This window comes from Dryobates pubescens, chromosome 4 (assembly GCF_014839835.1).
Source record: "Dryobates pubescens isolate bDryPub1 chromosome 4, bDryPub1.pri, whole genome shotgun sequence".
NCBI lineage: Eukaryota > Metazoa > Chordata > Aves > Piciformes > Picidae > Dryobates > Dryobates pubescens.
This window is the reverse complement of record NC_071615.1, coordinates 23844147-23864150: the sequence shown is the minus strand read 5'-3', so window position 1 is coordinate 23864150 and position 20004 is coordinate 23844147. Positions and strand designations below refer to the sequence as shown.

General features: G+C 41.3%; 1 protein-coding gene across 1 annotated transcript in view; it reads left to right on the top strand.

The window, feature by feature from the left end:
- Positions 1–20004, top strand: part of TRIM71 (tripartite motif containing 71) — a 53134-nt gene that overhangs the window by 22944 nt on the left and 10186 nt on the right. Inside the window, exon 2 of the mRNA XM_054160943.1 lies at positions 16717–16884. Within this exon, the coding sequence (XP_054016918.1) occupies positions 16717–16884 (168 nt within the window). The remainder of the gene's footprint in view (positions 1–16716; positions 16885–20004) is intronic.

The window sequence follows — 20004 nt, the reverse complement described above, 5'->3', positions numbered from 1 at the left end:
CCTTAGTCTTCATTGTAAAATGCTCCAAGGTCCCTCAGTGTCATTAGGTGGTGTCAAATGTTACTTGAGATGTGGGAGCTGGGTAGTTACATAGCTATGCTTTTCATGTGTTATGTGATGACCTGTATCAGTAGCTATTACCCTATTCAAGCAAGAAATAAAGCCTATTATTTCTAAAATTTCAGCTGTGTGGGCATACATAACAACTGCTGTCATCATTGAGACTGGATGCTTGCAAAAAGCATTACTGTAGTGATTCTCTAGGAGTTCCTTATGAAGGGTTTCAAGTTTTAGGGTATCCTGCTTCTGCTGCAGACTTGAAGTCCTGACTCTCATCTATTTACAGAGATCAGAATGGAGGTCTAACAGAATTTTTTCCCCAGGTATAAGCAGAGAAGCTGTTTTGCAGTTTCACAGGACAGCCAAAATAAGACTCTGAGGTAAGGTCAGGGCTGGTCAGTCACCTGTATGATTCTCATCTTGTTCCACTTCCATGCTGTTGTGTTCTGTTAAGAAGCAGATAACATGTAGCACTGGTTCACTATTGGGCTGCTGGTTATGTTCCAGAGAGTATACTTGCATCTCTGAAGACCTGTAGTGCATAGTCTTGTCTTTGCCAGCTCAAGTAATAAGCAGAACTATCCCTTCAGGAAAGAAGGTAGTGAAGTAGCTGTTCCACAATACCAATTCCAGAAATAGCTGCTTTATGAAGTCCAAGACCTTATTGACTGTAACTCACTGACTGGCCTGTTTATATGGGAATGATTTTATTAAACTTGAAGTGTCAAGAACAGCTATTTTTAGAAAGGCTCTTTTTAGCTTTATACAACTCCCACCCTTCTCAGGACCATGGAAGGTCTTCTAAGTCTCTGTAATAGAATGCTTCTGGTTATTTGTTTTGCACCTTCAATGCTACTTAAATTGTGTACCTGCATAAAGGAATAAGATCAACTGCCTATCTCTTAATTTGGCAACTGAATGAATTTTGAAGTTGCCTCCTCTAAGAAATTACCACTATGATCTTTAAACTGTTCTGTTTTGATCGTATTTGTTGTTCAAGTAGGCTTAAGTGTTTTTTCACTGTTTGAGCACGGTTAACAGCAGGCTCTTTGGAGAGAGTAGTCTTGCTGCTCATGGTTATGTCTTTGGTTTGTGTATAGCAGTCTGTTAAGTGCAGAACGTGTTATGTTTATACCAGTTGTGTGATCTTGAAACCCTTCTAGAAGGGTTATGGCAAGAGCTTGTTCTGCTCATCCTTACTTGCTGAGGTATTTAGGGATGGTGTGCTTGCCTTTTTACCTTCCCAGTGAAAACGCCAGTTGCAGTTAAACAACACAAACACATCTGGGTGGCTAGCAGCACAGGGATGTGTGTGTGTTTTTTTTTCCTTAAGTCATTAACACCTAATTGCAGTTTTCTGAAATACTACTCCTCCCCTTCCCCTTCCCCTCCCATTAGGGCCTGTGGATATATGGCTTAATCCCTGCCTAAAGTTGCCTAGTTTTTCATATGAAGAGCACATAGTGATTAATCTTGGAAATAGGATGGTGAGTGGGTCCATTATGTTCTGTTTGGACTACTTGTTCTGCTCTCTACATTACAAAAGAAAGCAATAGCTTTTAACTTTATTGCCATTACAATAGTGTGGGCTAGGCGACCCTTTTAGACTAAGAAAAGTGACATTGCACAGAAATGTCCTAAATACACGTAGAAATAACATTGGAGTGCATGCAAACTGGTTTTGCATGTGTGCATGTGCTCAGCTGCTAGTGGAGGATCAAACATGATCTTCAAATGCACCTCGTCGTAGTGGAAGCCCTTTTGATAATCGCGCTGCTCTTTGCCCAGCACCAGTAAACCCCTTTCTAGGAACTTGGAAGCAATCAGACCAGAACTTGGCACACACAATGCAGACATTCAGCAGGACAGTTGATAAGGACTGGTCTGGAATTACTACCAGAGGACAGTAGCAGATGAAAATCTAAATCATAGAGGCAAAAGGGAAATTAAGAAACTGGTTTGGGCTTTCTAAAGTCTTTACTACCTCACCTCTGTAAGGGTGGGGGGGAAGTGGTCATTAATTGAGGATACAGTTGGACTAAATGCAGTTTCTGGTCCTTCTCAGTCTGAGGAAGCATGTCTATCTCAGGTAACTGTTTTAAAAATATGCAACTAATAAATGGATTTCAACTATAATTTCTGAAAGCCTAAATCACTTCAGGAGAGAAAATTTTTAGCACTATCTAAAGTACATTAATTGTGTTGCATTCTACTTGCCTCTCCCTGCTAGATGAATAAAAGCTACTTGAACGATTCAAATGGTTTTGCTTTTAAAGCTTGCTACATTCATATTCATTATTTGCATTTTATAGCTTCACAGTGCAAATTTGGTTTGGAGGGATTAAAGAGTTACTTTAATCTTAGCTTCCAAGACCTTAAACTTCCCTCCCACCCACCCCTTTCAAGGGTGATACTCCACTGTGCCAGATTGCCCATATTGCCACCAGAAAATTGCTTGGACCACTTCTTACAAAATCAAAGGTCAACTCCATGCCTGGGTGGCAGCTGGGAAACTAATGATTTAATGCTGCTTTGACCTTTGGCTTTCTAGTCTGTTTGAATCTGACCCAATGTTTTAATTTTCCAGTACTGCTGGGCAGTTGGCTTTTGTCTGTTTCCAGATGTAACTTGCATACTGAGGCCTGTTACTGAAGTGAGAACAAAACAACAAAACATCTCAGCCTGAGTAAGGGGGGAAGGGAAAATAACAGCATCTATATTTTTATTTTAATGCTACAAAACACAGCTGGCCAATGAGACTCCTTCAGCTTAACAGGGGCGGGTTTAGAACAACAAAATGTGGATATTTGTCCAGCATTTACATACTTAAGTATCTTAACGGCAGTCTCGCTGAATTGCTGCTTTTTCACAAGTCTGTAGAAAGTAAACCAGTAGCTCTTTCCCCTTCTGTCCTCAATCTCTCCACATGGGTACTACCTTCTTAATTGTAAGAAAAGTCAATGCTGAATCTGACACTGGGAAACATTAGGGAATTAACCAGTTGGTTCTTGGAAATGCATGTGCTTGCCATTGGTGGGGGAATAGAAGTACAGGGAGAGACGAAAAGCAGTGGTGGTTTAGGAAGCTTTTTGTTTAAAGCAGACAAGATTTTATCGAGTACTTTGTCATGTTTTTTTCTCGTATGTACGAGGCGAGTATTCCTTTCTGTTTTTGAAGTACTGGTGACATTGCAGCCATTGTCAGTACGGTTTGAATTGTTATTAATGGAGCGATAATGGTGGGGAAAGCACTCTAAGGTGGCTAGGCTTTTCTTCGTGAAAAGACTGCTGATTGTTTGGAAAGATTCTCCTTGAGTACTGGTGTGCGTGGCAGCTCCTCTTTGCCTGAAAGTGCAAATCTCTTGCCACGTCTGGTCTATCTGCCCATCACAAGTACTAATAGGACTTGATTCCGGTCTGAACTACACTGCAGCTCTCAAAGGTCGGGCTCATACCCGGCCTTGAGAGAGGTTAGGCTTGCAGAGCAGATGGGCTCCTAAAACTTTTATGGTCTCCAGTCAAATCACCTCAAGCTGTAATCTCATTAAATCTTAAGTGAATCAGTGGGTCTGGTTATTACTTGAAAGCAGCGTTACAGGAAGCGATGTTCCTGATGGAGTAGGGTCTGTCTTGGTAGTAAGCTACCAGAGGTATTTGCCTGCGTGTGGCTCTTAAAGCTCCTCTGTTACTTTGATAGCAAAGGTGGTATGCAGGGTGAAGCAAGATAACCTTTTGGTGTAGGACAAAGGCAGAGATTCAGCCTTTTCTGAAATCCTTATTGTGTTAACTTGGGGAATTTTAGTTCTTTCGAATTGCAGTCTTGATCTCACACCACACCCCCCCACCCCCCCTTACTGTCCCAATAAGCCATTTGTGTCTTAGACTAAGTTAACCTAATATATAGTTAGGAAAACACCAGAGTGCTTAGCATTGTGCACACAGTTGCTGAAAGGACTGCTTGACAAAATGTCCAAAAGCTTGTCCTCCTACCTTTTTTTTTTTTTAATTCAGAAAACTGTCTTTAAGAGTTCCTGTGCTAGAAAACACTACAGAGAAGAGTATTTGAGAGGTGCAGGCATGTAGCTTTCTCCAGTCTTTTGACCAGCCAACTCAATAGGTTAATAGATCTTGTGCTTGGAAACCTGGTTAAGCATGTTTTATTCCTCTGGCTGGGTTGCAGAAAGTTCTGTGTGTTTTTCTTTTAGAGAGAATAAAGTTAATCTGTGACCTCAAACTTTCTTCTTAGCAGGTGGGGACATGTAGGACTAGTTTAACAGTACATTAAAAAAAAAAAAGATAATGGCTTAACATGCAAAACTTGTGTGTACACAAGAGTGTTCATAAAAACTTCCTGCTGACTGTGCAGATACAACAAAATTTCTTCTGTCTCGCTTACCTGCTTTGTGTCTTGTATGGGAGCTGCCATACCTCAGCCAGACCTGGCGTTTTTGGTGATTCATTACACCTAAAATGCAGTCAAACTCTTGGGAACAGCATATTTTTAATGTAGATATTCATGGTGCACTTCCACTTGCTGTCACTGTCAGAATAATCTCTTCCTTAAATTTGAATTGTATATAACAAGAGTGCATGTTTTGCCATAAATCTAGGTTGTTTTGTTATAAGATTAACATGTATTTTTCTCTCCAAGAACTGGGTAAGGATTTAATTTCTTTAGCTATCCCTTCTCCCTTTTTTAACTTGATAGTGAAACTCTTTCCCTCTAGTTCAGTCTAGTTTTTCTTTCCTTCACTGAATGAGGAGACCTATGTGTACATTTATCCTGGTTGAAGCTCAAACCCAGGCTACAGTTAGTGTAAGGCTAACTTGCCTGCACAACATAGAAGCAATCTAACGCCAGTGTTATGTGGGATGGTCAGTGCTGCTATTCAAAAGGCTGGTGCTTTCACTTGAACAATTCAAAGTATGTAAAGCATATTAAAAATACTTTTCCAAGACCTTTAAAAAAGTTACTGCTGAACCATGACAGTGGCACTGAACCACTGTAGTTTGGTTAGACCAAAATGCTCATGTTCTATAGCAACTTATTTGGTGGCTGTATGAATTACGTACACGGCGTCATTGACCGGTGTGAGCCCCATGGAATGGGTTAAAAATAGTGTAGCGATCATAACTTAAACCTTGTCTGGGCTGGAACATTGTTATTTTCCTGGAACTGCACTTACCACTACTCAACAGTGGTGTCTATGATGCAATGACAGCAAGGAGTTGTTAATATTTCTAACTCATTGTTTGGAAACACCTCAGATCTACTCTGCAGTTTGAAGTAGTAGTAATTCTGTTGGGCTTCCACTACACCTTTTAGAACTGCTATCTTCCCAGCTCTCCCAAAGTTGAAAGGAAAGCAATCTTAAATCCTCTCCATGAGGAAAAGGGCTGTAGGACACTGTGCAGCGCTTAGTTAGTTATTTTTGGGGCGGTTAAAAAGCCCCAAGAAAACAAACCAACCTCAAACCCCACACTTTGTGGGGATGGTAACATAAGCTTTAAACTTGCTTGTACCTGTATCTTGCTTGTTTGGAAGCTGTTGCCAGAGAGGCAAGCAGTTAGAGGTATATGAAGGCATATTTAAATTGTCTATCAGGACTCATCTTAAATCTTCAGACAGAAATAAAAATGTCTCTCATCTTGTGTTAATGCCTTGTAAGCTGAGGTTTATCTGTTGTGCTTTCTGTCCTATAGTGACGGAGAAAACTATTATTCTGACACTTCTGACTTCCTGAAACAGCTCTCCTTATTCTTAAATGTTTTTGTTTTATGATTTACAGTACCCTTTTGGCGGTAGCAGCAGAGCTGCGTCGTGATAGATGGACAAGAATTTACTTATTCACTCACAAGGGATTAAAGAGTAACCTGCAGCAGTGTTTGTTATATGATTATTGAAATGCCCTGTGGCTGTTAAGACAGCTAGGTCTTCTAAAACAAACATGAAATACTAGAGTTCAGTTGGAAGTAAGAGTGCACAAGGACCCACAGGATAACACTTCCACGAGGAGTCTTTCATTAAGTGTGATTGTATAATCTTCCTTAATTAAGAGGAATTACAGCAAGTGTATTAATTTAACAAAGTCATTCTGCTGCCATTCAGAGCTTTTTGATTCTCAAATAGGGCTCTGTACTGTAAGTTCTAAGCCCTATGCTAGGAGTGGAAAACTGTGTTTTGATGTGGATGATACAATTTGGTGTTAGCTGGGGAACCCTGATACAGTGTGTACACACACATATGAAAATATGCTTTTAGCAACTACTGCCTTGGTCTGGAGCAAATTTCAGTGTAACCCCAAATTTGATTTTGCTGAATTTATTCCACACTTATCACAGAATTTATGAAGAACCCCGACTGACACTATAATACGTTATAATCTCTCTTCCTGCTTTGAATTGTGCTTAAGTTAGTAAAAACTTAGTTTCATATTTGTGTGAACGTTTAAAAAGATGAGAGGGGAGAGCTTGACTGCTTTCTGAAAAGATACCTTCCAAATGTTTCTTCTTTCAGTGAAGAGTGCTTTTGTAGGAACTTGGTATATAGATGTATAGTTGTAAAAGGTGTTGGAGACAGTAAGGGAAAAGCATGGAAAGCAAAGTACAGCGTGGGTCAGTTCAGTGCTGCCTTTATGCTTCCCACAGAACTTGTTCTACACAAGAATTAACTGAAAACATGGCAGTATAAAACACAATGAGTTTGTCAGTGTTCCTGGACAGCCATCTTGCTACAGCTGGTCATACTCACTTTGACCTGAATGTGATGTGCATCAAGCACTAGTAGTTACAGGACCTGTTTAATAGCATGGGTTGTTTCACAATTAAATAAGGGGAAAAAACCACAAAAACACCACCTCCTGCTGGTGGGGTTCAGTACTGTGGCTGTTCTTGATACAGCTTTCCTCTGAAGGAAAGAGGGGTGTGAGGCAGAAGTGGGAGGACCGGCAAGAACTGCACTGTTCCATCAGATGTCCAGGCTGCACAGTACCCAATGCCTAATGGTGGGGGAGCGGAGAAGAGAAGGCTGATGGTTGACATTTGGTTTCCCTTCCCTGTCTGCCTCATGTGATTGCCCAGCTGGGCATTTTCCTACTGAGAAAATGCATGAAGGAGGAATTCCTTCCTATAGTATCCTAGGTGATCAGGTGGTGCTCCAATGCATATTTCTGTTACTACTGTCATTACTTCACATAGTTTAAACAGCCATAGGATCATCAAGGTTCTGTTTCTAAATGAAAACTGATAGATGTACTTGGTTTCTTTTCATTATGTAAGTCTTGCCATGGGAGGGAGTCATTGCAAGCAGCCAAGTCTCTTCAGTAACTTCTCTCTCTGTAGTGATACGAGCTTGCATAATGCTGGGTGAATCTGTGGAAGAGCTCCTACTGGAAATGGAAGGGGCAGTGTCACGGTACAAGTATGTGGGCTGATCTTGCCTGCCACTTTGATTCAAAGTGGAATTGCCAGTCCCAGTAGTGCTGCTGATATGGATATGCTGATAGATATGGAATATTTCTTCTTGCTAAATGTATGTTAACAACCACCTTTGTTAAAAGGGCTTTGCAATTTGCTTAGAAGTATATATAATTTCCCTTCATCCTAACACAAATCCTCAGTCTGAAGAGATGATTCTTAAATTCTGTGGGGATTATGTAATGTTGCTAAAATTATTAAATAGTTGGTACAGAGAAGCCTCACCCAAATGGACTGCATTTGAAGATGAAAGATGTTGTGCAACCTTGTTGCTGGCTTTATATTAATGGTATGTCCATAAAAACATGACTTCATCTGGAATTTGTTACTCTTGAGCACTGTTCTCTGCTGGTTGCTTTGACTCTGGGTTCTTGTGCTCCTCCCCTATTATTGGCAGTAAGGCCACACAAGGAAAGGCGAACAACTAGAAAAGCTGCAAAGTGGGCCCAGAATTCATCATTGCTTAGTTTCTCTAATACTGATTTTCATTATTCTCCAGCTCCTGCAGCCTGAATCGCAGGCTGCCATCACATGGTGCTTAAACTGGGACGTGTCAAATGTGCACTTGCAATTTTTTTCCTTTAATTGAAGCACTACACGGTGAAAGGACAAACTCACTCATGTTCCAGGGAGTATGTTTCTGAAACAAGATTTCTAGTACTGCTTAAAACAAAAGGGAAAAAAAAAAACACCAATCACTCCCAAACCAACAACAACCCTCCCCCTGCCAGGCACACACAAATCCCCCAAACAACCAACCCTAAAACCCCATCCCCCCCATACTGAGGCAGAATCTGTCAGAGTTAAAATAGGTAAAGGCACCGTTTTTATGGATGAATGTTGTTTCTCCTCATACCCCTTATTTCCCTAACAATTGACTTGTATGAATCTGGGATGCAGTCTGATAGCTTCCTGAACCCCCCAGACAAGCTAAGAATATCAATGGGAATCTGCACCGAGTTAAATTTTTCTTAGGTAGTGGTGGTTTGACTATAGGTTAGCTTGATAAGAAAATTAATCCTACAAAAGATTGGCATCAGGAAACAGCTTTAGCAAACTGCATGCAGCCCATCAGCTTAAGATGTTTAACAATTGCTTGTCTTTGGCATGAGGGCTAGCTGGCCCCTGAATGAGGTCTAGGAACTTTAGGGTTTATTTTTCTTCTCCCTCCCCCTCTCAAATGAAAAGGAATAAGGTTTGTTTACAGTATAGTAAGACACAAACTTAGTTGTGTTTGCAAGGCATATAACAGCATCCTTACTGTCAGCTTTTCCATGTGAAGGTCAACAGTTACTGAGCAGCTGGCTGGAGGTGGTGCGCTCTGCAAGTGGTGTAGCAACAGTGTAGAGTTGAATACAGGTTTTGAGAGGTGAGGCCTGTAGTCAGAGCAAGCTCTAGGAGCCTTGAGTGTACCCTAACTTCTACTCTAATCTCTCCTGTGCATAGAAGGAAAAAAATCCACAAAGCTATAATACTGAGCTGTGCAGGAAAAGGGGAAATATGTTACATAAGGAGTTTGTAGAGATGTTGAAGTTTACATGGCATTTTGCTTGTTAGAGAAGCAGCACAGTAGCAAAGCTATTTTTAACCCATTGCAATTTACACATAATGTGAAATGATGTGAAAGCATGGCCATGCTTTGGGAACTATAAGATGCTAGCTTCTCTGAGAACTGAAGAGTTACTCTGTGAAGGATTTGTAGGGACTTAAAGCAGTGACTTGGACAGATGGGCTTGAAAGCGGAACTTGGTCCTGACCCACTCTGTCTCCTTCCACAGCAGGCTATTAGCTTGCTTGAATATTTAGATCCACCCTGTTGGTACTTGTCATGTGGATTTGGCAAAGAAACTGCATTTGAACATCTAATGAGTTGCATGTTGAGGGGGAGGCTGGTCTCCCCTATTGAAATCTGTAGAAGAGCTGACATTGCTGGCTGAGTAATTTACCAGCTGCTGATACTATTGCAGCTTTCCATAGAGCAGCTACTTTACCTGCTTTAGTGCTGAAGCAGATGGTGTGACTTTTAAAGCAAGAAATACAGATCCCAAGCAATATCTTTAAAAGAACTTTGCAGAACATAGACTTAACTGTCATGCAGTAATTATAGCCCACTATGGGATCATTATAACTGTGCCACCTCAGTATTAATATTAGAATATTAAGCTTTTGCTTTCACCCCTGTTTAGGAAGAGTTGGAGCAGTGGATTTAGGTGGATGCGAGATGTTCTTTTCAGTCTACTAACTAGAATCTCTGAGGTAGTAGTGAATTAGTTCAGCTAGCCGAGTTACCTTCTGCCCAAGAGCTTTTAGGAAGCCAGCTGATGAGATAGGCTAAGTCCAGGTCAGTGGTGTAAGGCTCCCTTCATTATTAAATAAGAGTGGATGAACAGGGTGGTACTGCTGCTGAGGGAAATGCTTGGGATGCTGTACTTCCAGGTGGGTGGCTATAACCAGGAGCTATGGTCATCGTAGGAAATTTTAGTTAAGATTTTTAACTTGAAACACAGGATGCAATTTTAAGGATCTGCTGGCTCCCACATAGTGTTTTGTCAAAGGTGTGATTTCCTGTCTCCTAACCTGGTGCACCGTTACAGCAGTAATGTGGCCTTGTATCTTGATTGTCCTTTGGAATTTTCAAATGATGTTTGCACAGGTAATTTAAGCAGTCTCTGCTCCCTTCCCAGCTGATTGTTAATATCCACTGGATTTCCTAAACTTAATTAATGTAACTGTCTTCTAAAACTAAAACAGCAACCAAGAAAGCCCACCTTTGCTTTTAACCTAGATGATTACTGACTTAGTGAACACCACTCTCTAAAATATGCAGCTGGTTTTACTGGCTTCATAGCAGAACTGAAGGAAAACATCAAAGATTGAGTTTGGTAGCCTATTTGGTTTAGTCTGCTTTAGCTTGTCAGTCTTAATTCAGACTGGATACTGTTCTTTCAGTTAGAACTTGAGATGAACGCTATCAGAAGATGTAGCAGAAGTGATTTTTTTTTCAGCCATGAGGCTGGTGAAGTACTAGGGCTGAACCATGTGGCCTAATAGCATAGCTCAGATGATAATTTGCATGTGCTCACATGAATCACTATGGCTGGAAAACACCTTTAAGATCATTAAGTAATTGTCATCAGATGTTTGTGTCCTTAATTGTGGATTCTTCCTCCCTTCTGCTGTCCATGCTGCTATTCCAGTCAAAAACACTTCACCGTTTGTAAAGATCTCAATCTGAGACTGGAGAAACGGTGAGGGGAGGAGCGGAGGAAGGCAGGAGGCATAGGGCTTCCTCATAGAGTTGCTGTCAGTTTAACTGTGGAGTTAAATGAGAGCCTTGAGCTGTGTGTGGTTTCACATGGAAGTGCTGGTTACACTGGGGGTTTTGTTAGTGAGCTTCCTTCTCCCTCGTGCTCAGCAGAAGATACTTGTGTGGCTGAGAAACTGGAGTGAGGAGCAAAACCCACTTGAGCATCTGGGGAAGGAAGGGTATTAACACTGCTACTGGGGTAAAGTGTGTGTGGAACCACAGCCTTATTGCCTACAAACAGATTTGAATGAGTTTTAAAGTCGTCTATTAGATGTGCTTTTATTATTCCAGGTAGGGCAAGAAAATAAAGCTGAATTTAACAGAAGGGCTTAATGATCCTCTTGCATTTGATGAGCAAATGGACCAAAACCCATCTCTGTTCATCCAAGTAGCAAAGATGATCGTGAACAGCAAATTGGTTTTGCTAATCTCACTTGCTACAACTTCTGTGCGTGTTGCATGCCCTATGTCGTATAGGGCTGTAATGCTTCACAGTGCCCATATTCTTGGAGAACATATTAAATAATATTGACCTGAATTTGAGAGTTCTCTGCTCTGGGGACCACCAGGAGTTGGTACACCACTTCTCATTGCCACTGGACGCACTGAGGAAAGCTCATGTTAAGCCAGCCTAGTCTCTCCTACACCACAGTATTAAGTCAAAACACAGATTCTAAGGGTAGCTTTATCACCAAGTGGTACACAAAAAGTGTTTTTAAATATCTCTGAAAGCAAAATGGTTCAGGTACACTGGGAAATAGCCTGTAGTTCTGGTATGTGTAACATGGCTTGCTCACACCTTTTGTTTTTATATTACTTAAATTTCAAGAGTGAGATCAGTGCAGAAGTTAAGGTTCCTAAAATGCTGCTCTGATGTGAAGTAAGTTATTTATCATGAATTGGTTGTAAAATGGGAACTAAGGACCAGCTTCCTACAGAGTAAAAATATTAACCTCTGTCCATTTAAGCTGGCAACAATTTGCTGCACCAAACTGAACCAGTCATCCTAGGTGGTATATTTAGATGCTATTAAAACAAACCAACCAACAACACCCCAAAAACCCCACACAAACCCCTCTCCCTTCCCACCCCAAACCTGAAAACCCTTCTGCCTGCATGATGCAGGGAAGCAGCATTTTTTTTTTTTTTTCCCCAGTCAGGGAGGAGGCAAAACTTCAGAACAGTGCTGAGGGAGGAGCAAAATTAATTGGAAAACTAGTTCACGCTAACTTCATAGTTGTCTAAGCCTTACACACTGCCTGACAAAGCCTCTGGTGTGTGAGTTAAGAGAACTCTGTAGTAAAACATGTTTAGTAATGGAAAACTTTGGCAGTATGATTTTAACTTTTCTTCTGGTCATAGTTTGAAACCAAGTTCACTTACAAATGTTGTACTGAAATTCTCCCAGAAGTATAAACCAAGAGGCTACTGTTTGTTCTAGATTTTTATTTTGTTGTTAGTTAAGATTACAGGGTAGATTTTAGAGCAGCAGACATGTTAAATATGTGACCCTGTGTTTTGCTACCTTGTGCTCATTCTTAACTCTGTAAGCTTAAATAAAATCAGTACAAGACACTGAAGCATGACAGAAAAAATGCTTGCATATGGCTGGATTCCACACACTTTAACATCTGCATGTATATGTATGCTCTTAAATGTGCTCTGAAATGAGAAATCAAGTGTTTGCAGGCTGGGAGGAGAAAGGCACTGTGAGTATTGCTGAAAGGAACATTTATTTAAACACAGGTTAAGGATAGGCCTCCTGAGATGCTGTTTCTGCTGAATTCTCCCCTGTCATGGTGCCTACTACATTCCATTGCTTTTGTCTGGGCTTGGTATTTGGGAAATTTTGGTGAGCCCTGGAAGGTGGGGGAAGATGGGGGGAGGGGGACACACTGGAAGCTGGTCAGCAGTAAGGAGAGGAGGGCTGGTGTGGGAATTGTGGAGTGGGGTCAGGGTTTAACTTTAGCGGCCATTCATCAGATGATGATTGATTGCTGTGCAGTCCCAGGGGACATTTAACAACATCTCCGCCCATCCCCCTGCCCCCTTTGAAAGCAGATGGACCAAAAAATGGGGAGAGCGACACCCAGGAATTCCTGCTGTTGTAAAATGTTTTTACAGTGCACTGTACAGCCTTTCCTGAAGCAATATCATTTATGGCCTTGCTGTTGTGTTCCTTGGGCTGCCGTGGCTGTAAAAGATGAATAGCCTGGTAATATGGTTCACTGATTTTGTTTAAATTGAAGTAGGCTCCCTTTATTGTTTTGTGTCTAAAATTGTATGCCACCAATTCAGGAAATATTTCCTGTTTGGGAAATAATCAACCCCTAGCTGATTTACTTTAAAATAAATCACTTTTAACTATCTTTAAAACTATTCCTGTCTTGCTTCTGACTTCATTGAATTTTGGTGGAAATACTGAAATAATTCTATAGTGAAGTAGCTCTTTTAAAAGACTTGCTTATAAAACAGCTTTTCATCATTTGGGAAAACAGTGACATTAACAACTTGGTGTTTTACAGCTTTTGATTGCATCATCTCTACCCCTTCAGAAAGTAGAGGGGATGTTCTAAGATATTAAGTGTTGTGTTTTGTGTGCTAGCTGAGTTTTTTTGCTTGGTTTTTGTCTGGTTTTATGTGGCAGGGGGTTTTGTTTATTTCATTGTTTGGGGGATTTTTTTATTTGCTTTTTTTTTTGCAGGTTGCTTGTATTTGGTTTTGGGTTTTGCTGGCTTGTGTGTTTTGATTGCTTTGTTGGTTTGTTTTGGGGTTTGGTTTGTTTGGTGTTTTGTTTTTGGTTTGTGTTTTTGTCTGGACGAGTATTGCAAGCTGATCTCTGTTGTGAAAGACTTAGTATTACTCTTCCCTGCCTCACCAGTCTTATATAATGAGCATAGGAGGAGCAGTTTGTTGCTTTATTAACAGTGCAGCTGAAATGTGGGATGGCCTTTTCCATTTGCTGAAACTGGAAGAAGAGGCTCTACCAATCTTTTAGTGCATCAAATCCGAATTGAAAAATCACTCATGTATTGTCCTTCTTGCATTGTTGATGTGAACTTCTTGCAGGGAATTCCTTGTTGAAGCTTGGGGGGATTTGGCTTTTTTCCCTTCTTTATTCTATTTAGAAACAGGCACAGAAACTTAATCTAGCAGTGTGTGACCTTTGTGGCCATGACCTAGGGACTGGGATGTGAGCAGGCTTGAGTTTAACAATAAATGGCTGGTTATGGTTGCAAGCACAGACAAGCTGGATGCTATGTTCTGAGCTCAGCCCAGCTGGCACAAACCTCCCTTGCTGCTCTACCCTGCACAGCTGGGTACTTTCCAGCTTAATTCTTTTGGAGTTGGCCCTACTGCTAGGTAGAGCTGATGTACATACAGCCTGCTGGGTGCTCCTGACAGTGTGTATGTGAAATTCACCACAGGAGGAGAATTGGCCTTGTACCACTGCCAAATTCGGGTGTTCTGTTGTAGTCTGTGTCCAGAAAGGGTTTTCTGTGGATTTCCCAGTTCATCTTGAAGCTGACTGCTGGTGGCTAACTCGCTTCCCTGCTCAGAGCTGTAGGGATTATACACTTGTGCTTCTCCTGTGTATATTTGAGGTAACTGTTTTAAACAAGTGAAATGATGGAGATCCATCCATCACCATTTACTAATTTTTTGCCCACATCTGTTAACCTACATTTAAATCTGAGGCCAAAAAAGTTATTTTCACCATTTTGTTTAGTAAGAGACAAATGTGAGGCTTTATCAATGGCTCTGTAGTATTTACCCAGGAATTTCCACTGCCATGTCCTGTGATCTACATATTTCTGAAATGAGATTATTGCTCTTGTCTCTCTTCATTCTGAATTCAGGAACGATGTTTTCCAATTATGATATCCAGTTGTGTTTTCCAGCATGTTTTGATGGGTAGTAAGAGGCAAGAGAACAGATTAAACTTAGTTCCTCTTTAGTTTGAACAGCTGGATGACTGTACCAATGGTGCTCTTAACTTGCAGCAGGAGTGCCTGAGTGACAGGACTGATCTGTGGCATTATATTGAGCTTTTGCTTCTGGTGTTGACTGTTTTGAAGGACTAATAACAGATACAACTTGTTTCTGGACTTCTGTTCATATGGTGGTCATTTTCATACTTTCAGCTGCTCTGCTTGATGGAGGCCCCAAATCCTTTCTGTATGTTTTAAGTTTATCAGATTCATATGACTTAACTTGATACCCTGTCTTGGTTTTCATTCTCTCTCAGCTTCTCAGTTATTTAAGTGGAGTCATTCAACAACATGTAATAAACATTCCCTGTAATTTCCACAGCAAAATTACAGAATTGTATGAGCAAGTGAACGTTGTATCCATATTTAGACAACCGCAGTGTAAAGGCAAGGAACCCTCTTTTGAGGAAGTTGCATTTGAATAATGCATTTCAGAGCCAAGGCAGCTTTATATGGAAGACCTGAGATTTCGCTTCAGGGTTTAGTATTCAAACAAAACCAAAACGTTAAGTCTGTTTCTCTACAGCAATAGTTAATCTCCAAAAATGAAGAGAAAATATTTTAGTGAAATCTGTCGTGTGTGCTCAAAGACACATAGCTCTTTGAGAAACTAATCATAGACTGCTTCAGCTGTTGTGCTTGTAACAGCCTAAAACGTCACTTTATGCAGCACAGGCCATCTGAGGGAATCACCTGTCCTCCCTTTTGAGAGGGAAGCAAAAGGGGGATGTTGTGCACTGTATCATGAACAGCTGGATTTGGGAGTGGCTGGAGGACAGCTGTGAGAAAACAGGCATATTAAACACTTACCCAGCCTTTATTCTGCTCTTCCTTCTTTCTGTGAGGCAGATTTCAAATAGCTGGTGATGTAAAAATTGGTTGTATGAAACCTTGTTTGCTGCTGTGTTGTGGATTTTTTTGACTTCCCATGGTAATGCAGATTTTTCTTACATTACACTCTAACAAAAATACTGCATAGCTAAGAGCAAGACCTTGAGTATGGAACTTCTTCTTGAGGTGTTGTACTTCTTCACTTGCATCTTTCAAAACAAAACAGTTGCTTGCCTCGAAGAGAAAGCATCTTCCCTGGAAGTGTGCTATTTCTGTCTGCTATTTCCCTCTACTGGGTGGAATGGGAACAGTTATGGTGGTTGAATGGATCCAACTTCTAGACTGCATCTTGGTGTAAGGCTTTCATTGTGATTTGAATATAATTTGTGTGTTGTGAATAGAATGGAGGTTTAGTGGTTACCCACAGCTTACTGTTCTGTAGCATTCAGATGCTCTGATAAACATGCTGATGTTCCAGCGTTTCTAAGTATTACTAGCATAGAAACAGTTACAGCAGAGGTGTTTTGCTTTGCTGTTGGGAGCGACAGGAGGGGATCTTGCCCGAGGTAGTCACTACCCTGAACATAAAAGACTTCTCTATTTTGAAAACAGAAGGTGGTTCTCAGAATACATTTCCCCCCCTCACCTTCCAGGGTGTGGATGCACTGGTGCTGCAGTTCTCCAGTACAGTGATTATTAAATGCCCCACTTAGAATGTGTTTTTTATGCATGCAGGAAAAGTCTTCACCTGAAACTTGTCATAGATGACATCTCCAATATGCGAGTGTTGGCAGATGGCTTCCGCTCCTAAGAGGAGCTGATGTGGACATTCTTCCTAGTATTGTATTGCAAAGAAAACAATGACACTTCCATCTAACTGTTAGAGCATGATGCAGAGCTTTCTGGGAAGAAACTATTATGGTGCCTGTAGCCTTCTGCTTTGTATTGTTGAGCTGTTGGGTTGTTTGCTTGTGTTTTCATCCTGGCTCAACTATGTCTTCAGTTCTTCACTAGGTAGTGATGCAGGTTGTGGTGTGTTTTTTCCTTACAGGTACTGCATTTCTACTGTGATACCTGTTCTGTACCCATATGTCGGGAATGTACCATGGGGCGACATGTGGGTCACAGCTTTGTCTACCTCCAAGATGCCCTACAGGATTCCAGGACTCTCACCATTCAGCTCCTGGCAGATGCTCAGCAAGGACGACAGGCGATTCAAGTAAGAGACTCCCAGTTTGAATATTTCATTCCCCCTTCCTTCTTCCCCACAGCTTGCCTGTTACAGGGCAAGGGATCAAGACAGAAAAACTGCTTCTGCTGTCAATCTTCTCACCCCTTTTGTTCTCTCAGATATGACAGAAGTGTGTCTGCAGCTGAAAACAAACTGTTGCTGTGTGTTTAGCATGCTTGCAGCACAGTCTTGTCATGTAAATCGCAATATATATGAAGCTCTGTACAGATGCACGTGGCTGTGATTTGGTATAGCAGTGCCAAGCTTGGGTTTGTGTTTACAACTGAGGCTTATTTTGAGCTGTCCTGCAATGCTTGTGCAGAATCTAGCACTACAGCTACCTGTGACTCTAGATGGTGGCAAAACTGAAGACACATCAAATACTAATCTCTGTTGGATTGGTGTAAAACTTCTAACATGCCTGAGCCAGGGATGTGGAGCTATCTCCATACAAGGCTTACTCTGCCCACAGAGACACATGCTGTAATTGCCTATTACTGCATTCTGCCTCAGCTATGTTTTATGATGCAAATATAAACACTTGGCAAGTACTGGAAGGCAGGCAGCACAGTGCTTCAGACTGTAGAAGACATTTACACAGGGAATTAATCTGTGGGGATATGTAAATGCTTAGTAACTACCATATGACAGAGGCGATATTTTTGCCTGTCTAAATAGACTGAATAGGGAAAGAAAGCATAGTAGGGCGTTTCACTGCACACTACTACCTTCTAGTTGTTAACTTCAGATACACTAGATTTGACCTGAATATTCTGAAACTCAACAATTCTATGTGATTAAAGTACGTTTGGTTTGTTCATTGTTAGTCTATTTATTCCTTGCTTATTATTTTGAGCAAATGTTAGTAGAATGCCAGGTATAGGAAGTAAACTTGCTTTCTGAATTGAGTGCCTTCCCAATACATGCATGGTACAATCACAGAATTGTCAGGGTTGGAAGAGACCCCAAGGATCATCTAGTTCCAACTCCGTTGCCGTGGACAGGGACACTTTCCACTGAATCAGGTTGCCCGGAGCCATATTCAGCCTGATCTTAAAAAACCCCAAACAAACCCACTGTCTGCCCATTGTCGCTTGTTTCTAGCAGATGAGATCAAGTTAAGCTTGTTCAGTAGGACAGGAGCAGCTAACTTTCCTTTCCTTAAGTCTCTGCACCCACTGAATGAAATAGTATTATGATGGTACAGATAGCAAACTATTGGTTTTGTCTCCTGTTAGCTCATTGCCCTAGAACAGCAAACACCAAGTGTTTGCACCTGGATAGCTAATTTAAAACTTGGTCTTAAGACAGAATCATGCAAATAATAGCTTCTTCCAAGATTGGTTTTAAACTGTCATGAGGCTCCTCAGCAGTATCCATACCAAAACACTTCATGTGTCCCCAAAATGAGCAAGGAGGAAGAGACTACAATAGTTTAAAGACCCTCACTGGTGCAGTGTTCAGAATTTCTCCAGGCTGTCCTAGACAAGGGTTTGTTTGTTAGTAATTAAATTACTGCTGTTGACCTCCAGGTCTTAGTCATCTAACTGGTGTGGATAAACCATCTGAGAAGAGACTGTCTCCAAGTAGAAATAAGCAGAGTATCATTGAGTACTACTCTGCTACTCTCCATGAGTGCTTTTGTGCCTGCTTAATTCCTACTGGCTTGGCTTTGCTTCTTGCTCCCCTGTTTTCTTCTGGCTGTTACATTGTAGGTTCCTGTCATTGTGGTGAGCAGACTGCTTTATGATGGTACAGATATAAAGGTGGCTATGCTTGTGTAACTTGAACAAGAAGCTTCACTGAACTTAGTTTGTGCAGTTTTGCCCTAGTCTAGCTAGAGCCTATCCTGGTTAGGAGGCTGTCTTTGGGAGTGTGAAACTGGGCACTTTTGTGTAAAGATTCTGTAAAATAAGCCATGCTTTTCAAGAACTGAGTTGTTTTATTAGGCTAGTGGGTTTTTTAATCTGGACCACTGTACATAAAAGGGTAGTGAGCAAGCAAGATAAAGTGGAGGGGCTGGTAATCTGTGTGTGCACATGCAGGAATGGGAAGACCATGCAGCTCCAGGCTGCTACTATCTAAGCCGTGTCAGCAACAAGTAGAAGAGTGTGTGATGCAGTTAAAAGCAGAGGTGCCTGACTCAAGGGTTGATGCAGTGAGCCTTCTGCAAAAGAAAGTTTTCATGGAGCAGAGCTTTCCTTGTTCTTGGGATGAGGGTTGTGAAGCTTTGTATTTATCCTAGGGAGGAGAGAGCATGTCAGCATGAATTTAAAACAAACTCTAACTAGAGTGTAAAATAAACTGGCTTCAGTGCTTTTCTTAAAGTTTGGAAACAGTCAGCAGGCAAATGCTAGTACAAGCTGCAATATGATGAACATAAACCCTCGCTTTGAGGCTTGAAAAGTAATAAAGTGTAATGGTGGGACTGATTCATACTGCTGTACTAGTAACTACTAATAGGCTCTGAAAGTGATAGCTTTCTGGTATGAGGTGTTGAGGATGAATGAGGAGGGCTAGTTGAGAGTAAAGGGGAAAAGGTGGAATTTGAAGGGCATTGCAGGAGGGAGGAAATCAACTGGCTGGAGAGTATCTGGTTAACCAAAGTTGAAGGCTTTTAGGAAGAAATGTTTATTTAAAGTCTTCCTGCAGCTTAGGAGGAAAGATTGTTTTTCAGAGTCTTTTTTTTCTCTTTTAAAAAAAGGCTGTCAGTTGGGATGCATTTCAGCCTCTTGATCCACTGAAGCCTGATGCAGTCTGTCAGTTCTGTAAAGTCCAAACATCCCTTTTCAAAGGAGTTGAAGTCCTCGCTAGGAAGTGGTAAGCCTGGCAGCAGAGGCTAGCTTGCATTTAGTCAGTGGGCTTCTGCAGCAATGTAGGCTTCCCTCTGCTGTGCCTGTGCAGGCCTGAATCCTGTGTTTCTAAGCATGTTCCTAGCACAAGAATGTGTGCTTGTATGCCTAAGTGTTGGACTGACCCAGATGAATGGGTAACCTTTCTGTGAGGTTACATTTTGACTGGGTCCAGCCTCCTGGCTGGTTCACTCCGGAGTGTCACGAGGATGTGACAGGGAACAGAGGAGAAACGCACAATTCTGCTTGCGAGACC